This window comes from Helianthus annuus, chromosome 5 (assembly GCF_002127325.2).
Source record: "Helianthus annuus cultivar XRQ/B chromosome 5, HanXRQr2.0-SUNRISE, whole genome shotgun sequence".
Taxonomy (NCBI): Eukaryota; Viridiplantae; Streptophyta; class Magnoliopsida; order Asterales; family Asteraceae; genus Helianthus; species Helianthus annuus.
Window position 1 is genome coordinate 37,941,820 of NC_035437.2, and position 20,676 is coordinate 37,962,495.

The 20,676-nt window shown below is 34.2% G+C and overlaps 1 protein-coding gene across 2 annotated transcripts; it reads right to left on the reverse strand.

Annotated features, from left to right (window-relative positions):
- Window positions 1–6,481: 6,481 nt before the first annotated feature.
- On the reverse strand, window positions 6,482–20,127 carry LOC110940309 (26S proteasome non-ATPase regulatory subunit 12 homolog A). 2 transcript variants are annotated; one of them, XM_035990532.1, is made up of 11 exons: window positions 19,998–20,127; window positions 13,004–13,198; window positions 9,655–9,762; window positions 9,470–9,574; window positions 8,892–8,948; window positions 8,620–8,816; window positions 7,625–7,724; window positions 7,413–7,525; window positions 7,191–7,344; window positions 7,021–7,098; window positions 6,482–6,935 (listed from the first exon to the last, which is right to left on the reverse strand). In XM_035990532.1, exons 2-11 carry the CDS (start codon window positions 13,139–13,141, stop codon window positions 6,717–6,719), a joined length of 1,269 nt encoding a protein of 422 aa, XP_035846425.1. In that variant the 5' UTR covers window positions 13,142–13,198; window positions 19,998–20,127; the 3' UTR covers window positions 6,482–6,716. The 2 variants fall into 2 exon arrangements, with proteins under 2 accessions (XP_035846425.1, XP_022037544.1); XM_022181852.2 differs by lacking the exon at window positions 19,998–20,127 and adding an exon at window positions 13,298–13,449.
- Window positions 20,128–20,676: the final 549 nt, after the last annotated feature.

Consider the following 20,676-nt stretch of genomic DNA (forward strand, 5'->3'; position numbering starts at 1 on the left):
AAGAATTGCGAATACACGATCATTGTTTATGAATTAAACTTACGTTTATGCGAATTACGAACCATGTATCGCACGAGTGCACATATCAATGTATAAACATGTATAAACGATGTATAAAAAATTCGTTTCATTATGATCAAAGTCTCGGATTTTACAACGATATAACGAAATACGATTACAAGGAATACAAGATTTTCAAAAATAGAATACAAGACGGGACTTTCTAATTATGGAAAGTACGAAGAAGTAGGGCGTTACACCTACTCATCAGCTAGACGTGAAAAATGCTTTTCTTCATGGATTTCTTCATGACACAATGTATATTCACCAACCTTTAAGGTTTGTGGACTCTAGTCACTAGATTATATATTTTGACTTTATAAATCTTTATACTGTCTTAAAACATGTTCCTCAAGCATGATACTAGCGGTTCGCAACCTACATGGGTACACTATTGGCGTTTGGAATGGTCATTCTAACTCTTCGTAGTTCTTCTGGTGAGTGGATTGGTCGCATAATCATTTCCTTTAATTCACCGTTTGAAACCAACCTACAAATAATAAAACCATTAGGAATTTATCCATGTTAAGTTTACTATTGTGGATAGTACAATTATCCAAATGAAAGTTGATCAAATTTGTTGATATAAGTATCAACAACAAATCGATGATTATTGGAGTTGTTACATCAAATTTGTGATGAAAAGTAAATGATCCCAAGTCCAGTGGGAGGATAAATTCAAAAGAGTGGCTAGTACTGATCTAGCTCCAACTCAAGAAAGCGAAAAACAAAATTGTCTCAAGTTCGTATCCATAGTCCATTCCAAAGATGAGCTAAATTATGGCTGGTATAAGAATATTGACAAGTTACTTTTTAGAATGATACCCAATGCGGTGGTAGTCTATTGGCAAAGGCAAAACCTTTAAACACCTTAGGAGGGGGAGGTCTTGGGTTAAGTCACACAAACGACAGTAGAAAAGAAATTTGCCGTTCAATTTTTTTTTTTTTTTTTTTAGAATGATACATCTTGGGTCAACAATTGACAAGTTATGAGAATAAAATGATTTATCATTCATATTCTTTTGTTTTTGAACGGCAAGTTTGGATCACTAAGGATTACTGGAGTATCATCGTGCCACCAGTGGAACCACCCGATTATATCTATCTCAAATAGGCATAACACCTAAACACCAATTCATTCAGGAGGAAACCCAATAAATATGGGAAAAACCCCTTTGTGGGAATCGAACTCAGCACCTATTGGTCCTAAAGCCTTATCTCACCTCAAAGATGACTCTAGGCTATTCTAATGAGCAAATTATGTATTCAAGTCAGTAATCACACGCAGGGACGGAACCAATGCTACGTGAGCCGTAGTACGGGCTACGACTGAAGTCCGTATACGTAGTGTGTTTTTATATATTTTTTTGTTTTAAACAAAAGATACCCCTAAAATAATACAAGTATACCCCTAATCAACCCAAACTTATAAAATAAGGGAGCCCGATTGAAACAATGACTCAATTGTTTAGATAAGCCCAACTGATTAGATTAGCCCAAAAAACACAAAATACGTATGGCAGCATTCTTTCTGATCATCGCTTAGATTCTGGAAGAAAACCAAACGTCGCTAGGCATCCTTTACGCACTGGTCTCCTGTTTTGCTGCTGCCAATAACACTGGTTTGATAAAAGAATCCACAATCCTGTTGTTTGATGTTGTGATAACACTGGTCCCGGCCGTTCCGCTCCTGCTTAGGTATTTGTTTTTTAAAATAAAAGACGACGATGTGATTAAACGATTTCAAGCTATGAAAAAAGGACAAATTTATTAGGTATTTATTTTACTTTATTATTTATTGTCTTTTTTTAATATTTTTATTTATTATCATTTTTTTAATATTGTTTGATTGCACGGTAAAAAATTTTTAGGGGATACCTCTGATTTAGTGGGCTAGTGATCACGCGTATGGCTATTTTTGGTAATTGAACTTTTAATAGATATGATAAGAAAACATATAAAGAAATTTTTGTTATTTTAAAACACAATCAATTTAATTCTTGTTTCAATCAGTAATTGTTTCAATCAGTAAGTAAGCAGAAATTATACCACAATATAACCAAACGTTATCTCGTCTAGAGATGGTGCCAACATTAATTAGATAAAGTAGACGCTACTATACTTAAACCACCTCAGTCATTATATGGGTCGTATAGACTGCGTAAAGAGTCATACTAGTCGTATAACCTTTGTTAGCGGTGTCCTCGCCACATCAATCGCTAATGTGTCAGCTTAACACATCATAGGCTCGAAGGATTTGTAAGAACACCAAGTCATATGTCACATATGATGTATTAATGGGTGCGGTTAATCATGGGCGGACCCAAGCCCACCCCAAGATGGGCGGGCGCACCCCCGGGTGAAAAAAATTTAGTGCTAAGTTCCATCGAAAATCTCGTCCGCGCCCCTTGGAATTTTTCGACCGCACCCCTTGAAATTTTTCATCCGCACCCCTTAGGTAAAAAGTGTTATCAATTTATGTTTTAAATTATAATAAAATATTTCAAACTATAATAAAATAATTAAAGCCCAAAAGTTTTAAAAATTCTCTCACGCTCTCTCTCTCTTTTACGTCCCTGCACTGCAACGAACAACATCACCCAGCGACAACAGTCCAGCAGCCGGCTAACACCGTAATCAGCCACCATACCACCATCGTTCGACACCAAATCTAACCGGAATCCGAACACGGGTAAGTTTCTTTGTTATTTTAATGATTTTGGTTGATATTATAGGAGAAAAGGGTAATAAAGTTGCTAAATAGGTTTGAAATTTTGTGTGTTTTGACGTTGTTTAGATGACCCGAACCGATACGAACCGATTTTTTTACTTATATACCTAGGGACCTAAAATTTTTAAAAATGTTCCGCACCCCTATGGAAAAATTCTTGGGTCCGTCACTGCGGTTAGTATTCACTCGTGTGTATATAGTATGATCCAACAAAGTATAAGGGCCACATTGTAAATTTGGTGAAAGTACAGTGGTTAAAGTTGTACTTTGATGATAATCAAAGTACTGAATTGGGCGGTGGGTGATGGTCCAGCTGTTTGTGGTCAGCTTTAATTTGCAGTCAGGTCCATGGAAATTGTGGTGTGGCAGTAACAGCCTGGAATTTGTAAAAGCAGCTGAAATTTATTTATTTGGATTTTTCCTCTATTTGACAGCGTCCGTACCTATGAGCATGACATAATATTTCCCATATAAGTATAGTATAAAAATCAAAGTTAATTTTTTTTTTCAAAATGTAAAAACTTTTTTACTTTAAGAAAAAAAAATATATAACCAATGAAGTGGTGGTCAGCAAAAAAAAAAGACCTTTAAACACCTGAGTTTGGGAGAAGGAGACGTCAACGATTAAAAGAAATTCATTCTTCAAAAACAAAAGAAAATAACATATAATTTCTTTGTTCTTCCGTTATTATGATAATTAACGAGTAAAAAAGTTATCAGATTTCATAACTGTTTTATTTCAATGACTTGACTAGTTGTATTGCAACCATAAATTCGAGTATATTTTTCATTTTTTTTTAAAGAAATCGAAAAGAGTAAATTACGTTTTTGGCCCCTGTGGTTATATCACTTTTACTATATTAGTCCAAGATAAGAATTTTTAACATATGTACCCCCATGGTCTCTATAACTAACTATTTTGGCCCCTGAGTCTAACCAAACCTCAAACTCTGGTTAATTATTACTCACGTGATAGGCACATGATGTCTAATATGGTAATTTCCCCTCCCCCCTTTTACTAACACATATCAAAAACAAATTAATACTCATTTACACCACAAAACCCCTAAATTCCCATCATCTTCTCCAAGAAAACCCCCAAATCTGCCATTGGAATTCCATTCAGCAAAACACGAGATTAACGACGACGATCAAGCAGGTCAACAATGGTGCTAACCCTGTGGTGGGTGCGTGATTGAATGAAGCAAAAAATTTAATATAATTCATCCCACAAACCCCAATCAGCATACAACATGTAATTAGTTTAAATAAAACACAAATCAGCAAGATATATTGAAACTGCAAATGTGTTTGTAGAGTAAACTTAGCAGTTAAAATCAGTGGTTTGCACCTCTCTAAAGCTGAATTTTGCTATAAAGGAGTTGCTTCATTTGAATCCGGTAACCCTTTTGCTATTCATCTCAGATATTTGGGGGAAACAGAAGAACTGAACTGAACACCAATTGTTAACTAAACAATCTATTTTTGACTTGTATTAAAAAGCTAATAGTTATGATTTTTTGTTGACCTGGCAGATGATTGATGAGAAATGGCATTTAAATTTTGTCAATCAGGCGGGCCTAAATACACATTTATGAAAGAAAACAAATGGTTAGATGACATGGGCTTCATTCTTGAGCTTGTCTACAAGTTCATCCACAGAGGAAAGTATGACCCCAGCCTTTCTCACCGGGGGCGCAGTCACTTGAACAACCTCCAAATCAGATCTCAGGTCTACGTTTAACTCAGCCAGGCTCATTTTCTTTATCGGTTTTGACCTTGCCTTCATTATGTTGGGCAGTGTTGCGTACCTTGGCTGGTTCAACCTTAGATCTGTGCTGCATTCACATTAGGGTTCGAATGACAGAAGGTAACCCATATTGCAAATCACCATCTTTGAAATGTCTAAAATTAGGGTTTTAGAAGAAATCAGGAGGAAGAAGAAGTGACAAAAGAATATTTAGGGTTTTCTTTATAAAGTTATAAAAGGGGAGGGGAAATTACCATATTAGACATCATGTGCCTGTCATGTGAGTAATAATTAACCAGAGTTTGAGGTTTGGTTAGACTCAGGGGCCAAAATAGTTAGTTATAGAGACCATGGGGGCACATATGTTAAAAATTCTTATTTTGGGCTAATATAGTAAAAGTGATATAACCACAGGGGCCAAAAACGTAATTTACTCAATCGAAAATGTTTTTACTTCTAATAATTTACATCGAGATAGTTGGTAAACGGGCAACAAGATGCGCCGCTACCTCTTCCTATACTAATAAATGAAAATATTTTTTTGGATACATGTCACTTTCTGGTGATTTCTCATCTTATTTTCATATTTATCTCTCATAATAAATAATCATACTAAGTTTAAACAAAAATGTTAGATAAGAATAGATATTTAGATAAGTATAAACACTTATTTTTATTATGATCATATTAAATAATAATAATAATATAATAATAATAATAATAATAATAATAATAATAATTTTAAACAAAAAAATAGATAAGAATATAAACGTTTATTTTTATTATATTCATATTAAATAATAATAATTTTAAACAAAAAATTAGCTAAGAATAAATATTTAACAAAGTAAAATATTATAATAAGTAGATAGTATATTAAAGTTCATTTTTAAAAGATAAATCTTGACGACTGTACGTGTTAACATATGACATTATATTTTATTAAACACGTACAATATACGAGGTTTTTCTAAAGATATATTTTTTATTATTTATTATATAAAATTTTATTTATAAACTCGTGTAATACACGAGGTTTTAACCTAGTAAATTGTGAAAGAACAATAAAAATTCAAAACGTTTGTAAGATATGTCATTTCTTTACAGACATGATTTTGTTTTGCTTCATGGCGGCAACCCGGTGATAAGAGTGAAAGATTTTTGTACTTTTGTTGAATATTTCACAATCTGGCAAAAGAGTGAAAGATTTTAATTACTTTTGTAACTTTGTTGAATATCTCATCGTATGAAATGAATGTTAAACTCTTTTGATTGAAGACTTTTGTAACTTTGTTGAATATCTCATCGTATATGAACTGAATGTTAAACTCTTTTGATTGAAGGAACACGATGAAGAGTATTTAAATTCCAACTTCTTTTAAGATTCAAATAAGTGTATCTCCCTTTGAATAATTCCATATCTCAATTTCAACAAATTTTGTTAACCAAAGACTTTATAATGCCTATTCTCAAGGAAGGAAAAAAGTCCAAATAGGTAAACTCGTGTAGAGCTATTGCACACCGATTCAAGACGTGTAGAGAACCAATTTAAGACCTCATCAGACGCAGCCTGTACACCAAAACCCGGGAATTGTTGCCTCAGACCATATACCAGATCGACGCATACCAATTTTGAATCGGGATGGTTAGATTTATACCATAGGGTTCAAGACGGGACCATAAAAGCAGACATTTTTTTGCTTTGTTTTAGCCGTAAGCTTCCTGTTCCATTAGATGTTTAATTCAGGTTTTAGACCAGACCGACCAAACCCCCCAGAGACCACTCTAGCTGAAATTAAGACCAACAGCTTGATCGCTATCAGTCGGTTTTGATCAACACCGATTCAGATCCAGTTCAGCCCACCAGTTTGATCGATCAGGTTCACATTTTGCTCAACCATAGATTGGTGATGCCTACTTTTTACCGTCACAGATAAAAATGAATTAAAGCGAATCAAAAGTTATGAAGGTCAGTTGTAAAGAGTTGAAAAAAAAGTACAACATATTACATTGTAACGCCTCTGTTGAATCAGTGTTTGTTTGCGATACACCAACACCACCAAAATAACAAGAAAACAAACCATAGGATTAAAACGCTTTCGTCCCCAGTTCTACCTGATTCCTGCTGCCGGCTATAATTTTTTTATATAAAAAAACAGAATTCGAGATCGGTTTTCATGCTTTAAGGGCAGCTTTGTGAACCATGGTTTCCTTGTGAATTTGGTGGCAACTTTTCTCAACAAGATCAAGTAGCTTCTCCAAGTTGGTGGCCCATGAGTTCAAAATGTCATTGCTGTCTTTGGTTGACTCGAAGCATACAATTCCCATAGGCCTGTCTACCTTCGCCACCAGTGCTTTCGATACCACCATATCAGATAAATGTTTTTCAGCTTCCTGATATTTTCATAATCAAAATAAACATTTTAATAAACTAAAGTAAGTAACATTAAAAAAAGTACCATGTTTGCAAAAAACATACCTCGACGGTAAGACACAGAAGCTCAGCCAGCCGTTTTACCGTTATCCTTGCATAGTACTTTGAGACAACAAGAATATTCTGAAAACAAAAAAGATATGTTTTTGTTAGTTCGTAACACCGTTTTAGTTACAATAATAATAAGAATGAAAAAAGAGAGTATAATTAAATACATGCTCTATAACTCTCTCCTTGAGATCATTGGCAGCTTTGTCGCCTAAAGAGCCACCTAACATGTTCTTCTCGTTTTCAAATTCGTCCTTAAATGTGTTCCACAAGCCAGTCCACTGAATCACCTCCATTGTGACCAGTTGTTTTAGAAGTGACCTTTGAAGCCATATAATAATACGTTAATTACAATTAGAGGAACACAACTATCGCAAAATAATTAGAACCTGAAATGAGGAATTTCTGATAGGTTTTTATCATCCAAAGTTGCGTTTAACAGGCTTGACTGCATAGGATCATGGGGTGCCAGTACTAAATACCAGCAGATTTTTCTCAAAACCTGTGTATATATCAGTTTAACATTATACGATATAGAATGATTAAAAAATTATAAATACTAAAAATATTCATAAACCAACAAAGTAAAAAGAGTGTTTACTGGGATCCATTTAGCAGGGTCCTCTTTGACAGAAGGAATCTCGTATATTGATTTGTAACACCGGCATATTTCAAGATAGTCATTATTGTGCGAGTAGTATCTGCAAATAGATTAAACAAAAATTAGTAATATATAATAACCATGATAGATGAAGTAGATTTTTGAAACAGAACTAAAAAACAATAATTGAATATTGTATTCTCAATCAGCACATAATCACTTTCTACTTTCCTGTAGGGCTGCAAACGAACCGAACAAACACAAACATGGCCTTGTTCGTGTTCATTCATTAAGTAAATATGTGTTCACAAACTGTTCATGGACACTTATCGAGCGAGATTTTTTGTTCGTGTTCATTCATTATTTTTAGGTAACGAACACAAACGAACACAAACAAACGTTCGTAAACACAAACGAACACAAACAAGCGTTCATGAAGAGATTCGAACACATAAAATTTGGAATAATATACATAACACTAATATTTATTAAATATCTAACAGTGGTAATTTTGTAGTATTTGAATAAAATATAAAAAATAAGAACCCCAATGAACTATTGAACACAAACAAACATAAATGAACGAACACGTTAACGAACGTTCACGGACATAAATAACAAACAAGACCTTTGTTTATGTTCGTTCATTTAACTAAACGAACAGAATTTCTTGTTCGTGTTCGTTCATTTATTAAACGAACGAACACAAACGAACGAACACAAACGAAGTTCCTCCCGAGCGGTTCATAAACTGTTCGCTGAACGTTCGGTTCGTTTGCAGCCCTACTTTCCTGGGCATGGGTATATAGTGAAACTGATTTTGATTAACAGAATCAAATTAACTGTTTAAAAGTAGCTAGAAAAAAATCTAGTAATCTGATTGTTTAGAGGTCATTTACATGTATATTCTCGAATAATCAGAACTTTCCAAACACTTAAACAACTAACTACTAATGATCACAACTTCAAAGTAAAAATGATGAAAGGTAACTTACCGAATCATAAGTTCATAGTATATCCGCTTCAATTCAAGCAATGACGGAATGTCAGCAGGGGCTTCTTCGACAATGCTCTCACCTTCTTTCGGTTTCTTCTTCTCTTTCGAACTATCAGCATCAAAAACTCTTGGACTAATCTTTCTAGAAAGGATCTGCGCACGCACATAATCTTGGCGGTCTAAACATAAACGAACCTGCACATTAAAAACCTCATGGCATCATAATCTTGTTCCAAATCACAACGTTCATAAGCTCAGTATATCCCTTACTTGTTCAAGTATGAATGCAATCTTTTCAGTTTTTGCCATTGCACCAAACGTTTCCACCTGTAGTAATACATAACTTAATTTTAGACTATCGGTATAATATAAATTTAAGAGTAAAATGCCATTTCGTCCTTGAGGTTTGGCCAATTTTGCGACTTTCGTCCAAAGGTTTGTTATTCCGCATCTAGATCCAAAAGGTTTGAAATCTTGTCATTTCATTTGGCTCGTTAACTCCATCCATTTTACTCCGTTAAGTCGGGGGTATTTCCTTCTTTTTTGTTAAATTAAAAGGCAATTCAGTCTTTTTCAGGGGTGTTCGGTCTTTCTACATAAAGTAAAAAAGACCGAATTGCCCTTTAAGGTGAAAAAGATCGAATTGCCCTTTAAGTTAGGAAAAAGACGAAAATACCCCTGGCTTAACAGAGAAAAATGGATGAAGTTATCGAGCCGGATAAAATGGCAAGATTTCAAACCTTTTGGATCCAGATGCGGAAAAACAAACCTTTGGATGAAAGTCGCAAAACTGGCCAAACCTCAGGGGCGAAAATGGCATTTTACTCTAGCTTTAAAATAAAACTGACCGCAATTTCCTGCATCAAATCCGCAGCCTCGGCTATTTGGCCCTGTTCCTCCTTAATCTTAGCTAACCTCTTGATTAATCGGGCTCTCTCGATTTCAACATAAATCTATCAACCGCAAAAGATGGATTAAAGATCCAGAAAAGAAGTGTAAGTTAACAAACGTATCGTTGTAAAAACGAGCTTACCTTCCCAGCAGATACACTGTTAAGTGTTTTGATAAGCTCAATCTTGGTGTCGATATCTGGGGTCTGGTCAATATATTGCATTGCTTGTTGCACCATGGCAGTTACAGCCTAAAGTGTAAAAATAATTCAGATATAGAAGTTTAGAGAATATCAGCCCTTTGAACAAGTCAATATATAGAGTATAGTAGTGTATACACACAAGAAGCAAACTTAAGAAGGAGTCTTTTTCAAAAAGGGAGCATGATCCAGTTAATCAAGAATCACTGAAATTGATGATAATGTCTATCTCAAATGAAATGACATCACTAATCACCATCCTTTCTGTTTTGCCGAAGTTGATTTTGATGGCAAAATTAAACAAAACATGCATCGTTAATTAAAAAAACAAGCCAGCTAGCAAAGTGCTTCACTTCACCATGACGAAAGGTGTTTTTGGCCATTCAGGGTCGTTAATAAAATACCAATTTTCTACTCCATAATTATCAGGATTTTCATAATATGTGTTTTCTTTTGATTCATCGTGGTTTTAAAAAAGCGATAACCACAAAAGTACCCCCGCTTTTCGCACGCGAGAAGCAAGGTGCTTTTATAATTGGTTTTTATATTTCTTACAAGTTTTATACATCCCCTACCCAAAATTTAGTTATAAATAAGCTTTGTATAAGATTTAATATTTATACTACCTAAATGTACAACCTAAGAGACCTGCTGTACCATAGTTATTAAAGGCACTAGGCGCACTCAAGGCGCATAGGCCTCGCCTAGGGGTTAGGCGCAAAGCGCAAAAAAAGCAAAGGCCTGAGAAAAATAAAGCGCATAATGAAGAAAAAAATTAAAAATATATTATGTATTAGGAAAAGAATACTATTCTTGGGTCAAGTTATTCTACAAAGGCTTCTAATTGTAAGAAGTGTAAGAAGGATTTATAGAGTGACAAGTGTCCAATGACCTAAAACTAAACCCACTACATCACCACCAAAAACCTAAACACCCACCCCCACCCCACCCCACCACCACCCAAAAACCTAACCCCCCCCCCACCCCCCCACCCAAAAACCTAAACCCTCCACCCCACCCACCCCCGCAAAAAAAAAAAAAAAAAAAAAAAAAAAAAAAAAAAACTATACCTCACCAAAAAACCTAAACCCCCCCCCCCACCCCCAAAAAAACCTAACCCCCCACCCCCAAAAACCTAAAAAAAAACTAAAAAAAACTAAACACCCACCCCCACCCAAAAACCTAAACCCCCACCCCCACCCGCTCGGCAAAAAAAAAAAAAAAAGAATTTTTTTTTTTTAGGGTGGGTGATGTGGGGGGATGGGGGGGGGGGTGGGTTTAGGTTTTTGGTGGTGGTGGATGTTTAAGATTTTTTTTTTTTTTTTGTAGTGTGGTTTTTTTGTGTAGTGGGTTTTTTTAGGTTATTGGACACTTGTCACTCTATAAATCCTTCTTACACTTCTTACAATAAGGATCCTTTGTATTTGATCCTAATCCTACTATTCTTTAAATAAAATAAACAAAATCTATTATATAACACTTTATATCATTTATTTAGTACCAAAAGTTCTAAAATATTAGTGTATTAGTGCAGAAAAGTAGTTTTCCTTAGATAAAAGTATGGATCTGGCTAGAATCTTGCCGGAATTTAGAAAATTTAGCCGGAAACTCTCCGGAATCTAGGAATCTCGCCGAAATGTGCACCTGAACCATCACCTGGAGAATTAAAGCGCAATTTCCTCGACTTAAGGAGCAACTGCCTCACCTCGCCTGAAAAATGGGCCTAGGCGCAAGAGGCGATGGCTTTTAACAACTATGTGCTGTACAACATCCTGATGCACAAAAAGTTGTCATGTACAGCGCCTTAAGCTGTTTTTGGCGCGCCTCAACTGCGCCTTTTGTACGAAGGTCGCTTACCTGCACAACAGCAGTGGGCCCTGCGGCTGAGGTCGACTCACCTTGCGCCTAGGCTCGTCTTTTGGACAGGAATTATACTCCTCTACAAGATATCATTTAGGGTTTAGGTTAATCCTCTCACGGGTTGCCTATAAGTACTCAGTTTGTTTTCTGTTGATTTCAGTTTTTAAGTTCCGTGAAGCTTTTAGTATATCCCTACAAGGAATTCCTACATCACTCTTTTCAATCCATTTGTGTTCCGTAATTCAATCATAAAAGGTCAGCGTGACCTATTTGATAACATTGCCTACTTCAAATATCAGCACAGCCCAACCAAATCCTACAGCTAGAACTGGTATTAAATATACTGCGGTGAAGCAACAATTATACTACCCAAACAGTATGTAAACTTAAACATATTAAATATTAACTAAAATTCAGATGAAGCCCTCTAACATCCCACCCAACCACCACTCCTATAAACATAGTTGTTAATAGAGGCTATAGCGACCGCTATAGCGCGCTATGTAGCGAAGCGGCCAAGTGTCGCTATATGGGTATTAGCGAGGTTTTCACCTCTCGTCTGGGGCCATTAACAAAAAAACTGCATAAAAGCAGAAGGTTAAGTTGTGCAGTTTTTTTCTGCATTCGTGCGGGCATGCACGAGTTCAATTAAATTCCAGTTCAGAAACTCATTTTTTGCACCCCCCCCCCTGCGCGCGGGTAGGACTTGTGGTAAAACATGTCATAAAGCTACAATGGAGTAGTAAAGACTTTACCTTATAAACAACCACTAACTTTGTTCACACACCAATGTGGGACAAAGTATTTACCACCTTTTGAGACTTTCATTCACACACCCAACATATAAGTCCTAAACTTTTGCTACTAACTATTAGTTTTTGTTAAATATACATGTAAAATAGCATATATACAAGGGTATTTTGATGTAATATACATATAAAAATTTTCAAAAATCTTTTTCTAGTGTAATCGCTATTTATAAAATAGCCGTCGCTATTCGCTACGTAGCCTATAGATGCCTTGTCGCTATTCGCTATCGACAACTATGCCTATAAAATAACTAAAAGAAAGCTGCTATCTACCTTAACAGTATGTCTGAATTTAGATAAACTATAAATCTCTTTATCAATACACAAAGTCACAAACTTAACTTTAAGTAGAGTACACATTACAAAACTAAAAAACTTGCATAACAGTATTGACTTCTTTCTACATACCACAACACATTCAATTGACAGTATATCCCACCTAAATGCACCTCAAACCTAGATATAACACAAGCCTAAATATATACGGTGGTTATACAATTTCTAAACACTTTCACCTAATAAAATTCATAAGCAGGCCCCTATAAAAACAATAACAATTAACAACAAGTAGCTTAGATCACTGTGTCATCTTAAAACAATTTCAACATTATTATAACATTCACCTGCTTCAACTGTCCACGACGCTTAGACAACACAACAATCTGATCATTCAACGTCTTCCAAGCACGATTTTCAAAACAGAGTTGAAGAATATCGATCGCTGCCTTCTTTGTACCAGCAACATCACCATTAAGCCTCATCTGCTTCTCTACATTCAGCAGTGACTCGATTTGAGAATCCAAGCTACCTTCTCCTTCCTGAAAAAAAAAAAACACGTAAACAGAGAGTTGGAATTAGAGAATGTTGGATTGTGATCACTGGAGAGGATAGTAAAGGATTTGCGTCATGAAACTTGCCATTTTGAATAGAGAATTGAGTGAAGAAATCGTTGAATTGAATGGAATTTGGGGGTTTTGTGAACCCTAGAAGTGAGGGAGATTTGGGGGAAGAAGAAGAAGTATGTTAAAAGAAAGGAATCTGTGGCTTGTTGAACAAGAAGCAATGAAAAATCATGGATTTGTCAAAATGGGCCGTCTGAAGTTTTATTAAAAATTCTATTTGGCCCACTATATCAATCACCGGCCCATTTGAGCGACAATTTTTTTATATTTTATAAAAAAAGTGTCTTAGAAAGTTAGGTGAGACGATGGGTTATCATATCGTGTAGTGTAGCAAACGATTACAAAACTATTGATTAGATAAATTGTTCAACAAACTTATGTTATAAACAATGTGATTGCCTTTCTTTGAACAAGAACAATGTGATAACCTATATCCAAGTAACTATCATGTCTCTATTTTAGTTGTGATATCTTATAATGGGAAAATATCAAATAGGAAATTAATTTTGGCTAGAAAGGATAGGAAGACATAGGATTATGACATGTGACAACATTTAAAATAAAGAAAAAGGGTATTTTAGTCAATCCAACTCCTTCTTCTTCCTTTTTCAACCATTGTTCACTTTCTATCTCAATAATCATTACATTATAGTGCGATTTTCATCACCAATCAATGATTCAAAACCCGATCAACGTGTTCTTCAGCTTTTTTTGAAGAAAGCCCTGTTTAATTTCATTAAAAAATCTCGTTTTTTCCGGTGATTTTGGAGATAATCACTCGATTCGTTCGATTCGAGCGTTGATAAGTGTTTCTATCATTCAAATTTCGTCAATTGATGAAGAAATCGGATTCGATCCATGTAAGAAATTCTTTAATTTCATTTTCACGATCTGGGTTTTTTATTTAGTCATTGCGTTTTACGATCTTGGCGGGGGTCCGGGGGCAGCAGCCCCTGGTAGCGGGGTCCCAGGGGCAGTAGCCCCTGACGGGGTCCAAGGGGCAGAGCCCCTGGCTAGGGTTGACCAGGTCAGCTCGGAAAAAAAAATTTTCGATTAAATTGTTGTACTAAAAATGCATCAGAAAAATTAATTTTCCAGAAATTGGCTCATTTCAAAGATAGTAATTCGTAGGTAATTCAGACAGTTCACAGTGACAATTATGTGTCCATTGCGTTTTAGAAATAAGAGAGTTTTATGTGGTTTCTGGCTATTGTGTTTTAGAAAAAAAACACATTTTTAAGTGTTTTTAGTCATTGCGTTTTAGGTAAAACACATTTTTTAGGTGTTTTCAGTCCATTGCGTTTTAGAATGAGTCATTTTTAAGTGTTTTCTGGCCATTGCGTTTTACAAGTAAGACATTTCTTTGTGTTTTTTGTGCATTCCGTTTTAGGTAAAACACTTTTTTATGTGTTTTCAGTCCATTGCGTTTTAGAAAACAGACATTTTAAGTGTTTTCTGGTCATTGCGTTTTACAAATGAGACATTTCTTTATGTTTTTTGTGCATTGCGTTTTAGGTAAAACACCTTTTTATGTGTTTTTTGTGCATGGCATTTTAGGTAAAAAAAAAACACATTTTTATGTGTTTTCTGGCCATTGCGTTTTACAAATAAGACATTTCTTTGTGTTTTCTGGCCATTGCGTTTTACAAATAAGTCATTTCTTTGTGTTTTTGGTGCATTGCGTTTTAGAAAAATGTCATTTTTTAGGTTTTTTTTCATTGCGTTTTACGTAACTGGTGGTTTTTCTATTGCGTTTTACGCAACTGGGTTTTAAATTTTTTTTTTTTTAAAATATAGCAATAGTATTCTCGTTTTAAAGATAAAAAAACGCTCGTTTTTTTGGTGCAATTTTTATAAAAAAAAATAATGTCGTATGAAAGAGTTATTAACGTTTAAAAAATGGGGGGGAATTGGAGGAGAGAGAAACTATTGGCTTGGATTGACTAGAATGCCCTTGAACAAACTCACGCGCCTCTTTTCTTCCTTTCAATTTCCCTGATTTAATCTTAGCTCTTGATTAACTTAATGGATGGTCAAGATCACTTCCTAGCCTTCTTAGCCAAATAAACTTCCTATTGTATCTCCACCCATCTTATAATACCGTATCATATTATATCAATAAACCACGTATAAGATAGAGAGCAAATTGTCTATACGGTATATGTGTTACTCATATGCTACAAGAAACAAAACGAAGGAAATCTCGCTACCAGCAAATGCATGAAGGAGTATCCATAAGCCTATTCTATATATTTTACCAATAAGCATGACCTACCTTTTCTAATATGCGTTTGACCGAGCTAATAATTCAACAACTGGCTATCGTTTATGCTACTACTACCAATAAAACAATCTTTATGGTATGTTGTTCAATTCAAAGTACTTTTATAATGTGGGCAAATGTAATTACATTAGGATAGTTTAGAAGTTAAAAGGGGTTTTTGGGAAGCATAAAGACATAATTAAGGATATGTATGTTAAGACTGAGACTAGTGTTAAGGTGCCTACATAGGATTCTAGATTTTTTCATGTGGAGGTAGGGCTCCACAAAGGGTCTACGTTAAGCTCATTCCTGTTTGTGGTTATCATATATGAGTTGTCAAAGTTAATTCAAGGGATGGTCCTGTTGTGCTTGCTTTTGCGATTGATATTGTGTTAGTTGCAGAGAGTAAACAGAGTCTGAATGTGAGGTTAGGGGAGTGGCGAATAGCTAGAGGGTAAAGGTTTAATTTATTCGATTTAAGACCGAGTACCTATAATATGATTTTAGTGGCACAGTCAATGATGAGGACACTCAAATCACCATTGAGGGTCAAGTGATTTCGCATGTGACCAAGTTCAAGTATTTAGGACCATTGGCACAAAGGGATGGGGGTAACAGATAGTGACGTAGTCAACATATCCAAGTTACTACATGTCCTAAGTTAATTAAAAGTTCAATACTTTGGCGGGATTGAAAATCGAGGAGTGGGACTATATATCGAGATGCGGGTATCACCCCTAACTTGATAATGTCGCCCCCTAAACGTTGTTGGTACTTACCAAACGAGATAAGGACTAAATCCGACTCGTTGGTAAGGGTCTACTAGAATAAGTATAGTGAAATTTTCATCAAGGTGAGGATGTCACTCCTAACTTAATGTATAATTTCGTGAAAATCGAGAACGCAGATTGAGAATTCTTCACCGAAGTGAGGGTTTCACGTCTATTTTGGTGAAATCGTCTCATTTGTATAACACGAGTGTTTTCGTGCCTTCATGTTTGTGCAATAAGTGTCTTTAGGAAAAGTCAAATGTATAATTTTTTTTTGGCAAAAGAAGGATAAAGAAGCATATAGAAGCATTTTATATAATTAACATGAATAATCAAGAACAGTCAAAGTTCGGCATTCTTAACCATAGACTATGTCAAATTATGGTAATTAATTTTTCCTAATTCCCTATGGTTATGGATCTGATATCAATCTGTCACACCCCAACCGATGACGGAAACATCAAAGCGAGACGAAAACGAGATTGTAAGAGACTTCATAACGACTATTTATGATAAGTATTTAATAATCAAAATTTCATTTCATTTCTAATGTAAACATCTAAGAAAGATTCTTATATTTTGAATTATACTTTTTATTTTTACGTCTTACGTAATTTTGTTCCAAAATCCGAAAAACCGAACTAAACAATTGCTAAAACCAAAAAGATTGAAAACGAAGAATAAAAACCGAACGGTTTTCAAAAATAAAAAAGGAATATTACGGTTTTACTATAAAACGGAACCGAACCGTGCACACCACTAATTTCCAAAACCCATGCTGTATTAATTGGTGTCGCTTGAGCTCAGGTACAATTAAATATCTTACCTTGTCGTGTTATTTAGTTGATTTTAAGACCATGGTTGTTTGTAAGACCATTATTTATATTTATATTTATATATACTACAAAGATCATAACGGGGAATAGTGCTAGGCGGCACCTCCTCATTGGTCTTGACTTTTTGTTTTTAAATTTAAAACTTTCAGTTTTGCTAATATACTTGTTTAACCCATTTGCTCATTTGTTTAGATTTTTTTCCTTTTATTCATTAACTTTGTGTTATATGCGTGTTTAGTCCATCTACTTTAATTTTGTTAGTGTACATGTTTAGTCCATCTACATCTATTACTTTTAGTAATTTAGTAATTGATCGTGACTTTTTGTATTTTACTTTTAAACCTTTAATTTCGCTAATATACGTGTTTAGCCCCTATGTTTTGTTTTTTAAATCTTTTTATTTGTTAACTGGTAGTGTACATGTTTAGTCCCTCTTTTTTTGTTCCTTTAAGTATTTCATATCTTTTCCCCTTGCTATCGTGACGAATCAATCCGGGGGAATAACGACCGTTTGCTATTGCTCGACAACAGCTACTACTCCTTGATTTTAGTAAAGTTACTCTATAATTCCTAAACTTTAAAAAAATCCTTTGACGAACGTATTTTTATCTATGTCTCGATGTAATTTTTATTGGATCGTGTTATAAGTAGTATGTATAAGTAATCGAAACACAGACGTGCATGTTATAAAACTGAGAGATATTCCGCTTACTGCCCCGCAATACGGATTGGGCATAAAACTAGATACTTACATATTTTTAATGTTTTCTAATAGGTGTGACTTTACTCATAGGGCTACAAAGTTGACGTGTAAATGTATGGTGTGTGTCGATCAGTTTTGTGTTTGAATGTTTAATTAATCATTAATGTTACTGTTACAACGGATACACCAACGATTTATAAAAGGCAATTTGTATTAAGTTTGATTATATTCACAATAAATTTGATCACCATAACTAATATATCGGATGTACCCAAATGGTATAATTATATTGAGTATTGTTTGTTTTTTATATAATTCTCATTCAATGTTCGAAAAATCAACGTTACATGTTATTGATTTTTGTACGCTTATCTAACATGTCGATGTCGATATGACATCAATTTAAGATGCGTGGCCTTAAAATCGTCTTGTTACATTGACTTTATTTATATATTTAACATTTTTCTTATATTCTTTGACTACTTCTTTTAAAATATCTTAAGAAATTCTTAAAATCGTCGTCTCGTCATAAACTTGATAGTTGTATTTGTAAGCTTTGATATCGAATTTCAACCCCACTTGACGCGTAAGCATTTGATTTTAAGTATCTTTCACTTTCTTATCCAAACATTCATGAATTAAAGGGAAGAGTTTCACACCTCATAAAAATATATCTATGAAAGTTTTATAAAATAAAAATTAATAACTAATATTGGTCCAAAGTACATACACATAACAAGAAAATAGTTTCAGATGTGAAGGAATTCTCCTATATATTGAAAACTAAACCAAATGAACAGTAATCTACAAATACAATAAAATATTATATTCAGTTTTTTTTATAGTTTTGTTATCTTAATATTATAATAATTATTATCTCTTTTACTTTTTAAGTCTGATAAGTTTGGTGTTAACTAGTAGTTGTATCGAAAATACCGGTTCGTTATCGGTACATGTATGTAAAAACCAGCACCAGCCTGGTAAATAAAACGCCAAAAGTCGGTACCAGATTGAGTTTGATAATCTTTTAGTTCGAGAAATTTGGTACTGCTGCCCAGTACCATTTGCTCTTCTTGGGGTTTTAATATATAACAATTGTTAGGATCTGAGTTTGGATTGATTGTGTTTTACGTTTGAATTAAGATGAAAATGGATGAGAAATGCAGCGGAATATAAATGATTACAAACTTTGCACACAATCAAATAGGAGAATTGCTTTGAACATACAAGTTTAACATTGAACCGAATGCTTAAATTTATTCCAAACACCGATTACAATTGCAAGTATGTAACAAACTCCCCCTCAGCCTCAGCTCACAATGATTTGTTCGTGCAGGAAGAAAGATGGTGAAGAGCTAATAGAACAGTACAGGGTACTGTTCTATTTATAGGCACGGACAAACCACTGAAGCATCTAAGCTTACGTCACCATGAAAGTGATATCTAACCTCCTAACAAACTCTAACATCTGATCTATACAACTTCTGCTATGCTAACTACTATTATACATTACATTACATAATATAAACTAAACTACTGCTATTCGACCCGTTCAACCTTACTTACTTACATGAATTTAACACGAATCCTATAATTTGAATTCGCCATCTTTTAATCATACTCAAACCAGAGTTTATGACTTATATTCATCGTTAACCGTTTCTCGGCTAACGACTATAATATTTATTAATTAAAATCCGGCATCATTTCGACATCTTTAATCATGCAACCTTTCCGGTTGCATCAAGATATCCATTTGACCCGTTTATCTATCTTAGCGAAATCCCTCGCTTTATTTCACCAAAGCTTCATTACTTTGGTTGTTTTGACCCGTTTGGTTTCATTAGAGACACTCATCGCTTTATATTCATATGACAAGAATACCATGAACAACACTTGAACTTGCATCATAACAATCAAATAACATCAATTATCCTAATGATTCAAGAGTTTATCACAAAACCCATATAACACCTATATGATCAACATTGAAATCAATAGATTATGGCATGAATTTATCAATTTCTTGTCTAAGACTTATTCTTAGACTTGTAATCGTGTAGACATCAAATTTCCATTCAAAAATCAAAGTTATGAAAATTCATGTAGAATCAAACATCTCCAAATATCAATTTAAACATACCTTGTGATCTTCCTAAGTATAATGATCACTAATTTCACTTGAATTTGATTCAAACTTGATTTCTTTCTTTGATTTTTGATGTAGATGGATGAATTTAGGGTTTAAGAAGAGAAGTGTTTGTACAGGGATGTTTGGTCGATCAAGGCTCACACAAGGTGTGTGAGTTTTGTAGTTATCCAGTATTTAAAAACACTACTTTCAAAATGACCAAATTTAGCCCCTTTAGTTTTAAAGTATATAAAACTAGTTAAAATCCCTAAATTCCCATCTTTTATAGTGAAATTTTAACTAGGTTAGTCATTCCTAGTTTTAAATTTCACTATTTTATTTTCAATAGTAATAATTATACATGTACCCACACATGTATAATTTAATATTTTAGGGGTGCTACAATTTTTATAAGAAAAAGTGCTGAAAAAAATTAAAAAATGATTTTTAACGTGTTAAGTTAATTTTATAAGATATACTTTTTAACAGTTTTTAAACATTTTTATATTTTTTATTTTTTATTAAAAATGTTTCTACATGTATTTATAAGGAAAAGCGCCGAATTTTTTTTAGAAAAAGTTGATTTTTAACATGTTAAGTTGAATGTTTAAGAGTGTTCCCCGCTTTTTAGTGTTCCCCAATGAACCCTCCCCTATATATATATATATATATATATATAGGTAGAGGATCT

Bases quoted from the DNA above. Each gene is read 5' to 3' on its own strand.
- LOC110940309 (XM_022181852.2), bottom strand. The intron at 9,763-13,003 runs GTGAATGTTATA...TTTACACTTTAG, and splicing joins GTCGTGGACAGTTGAAGCAG to GCTGTAACTGCCATGGTGCA. The intron at 8,817-8,891 runs GTAAGGGATATA...TTTAATGTGCAG, and splicing joins TTGCATTCATACTTGAACAA to GTTCGTTTATGTTTAGACCG.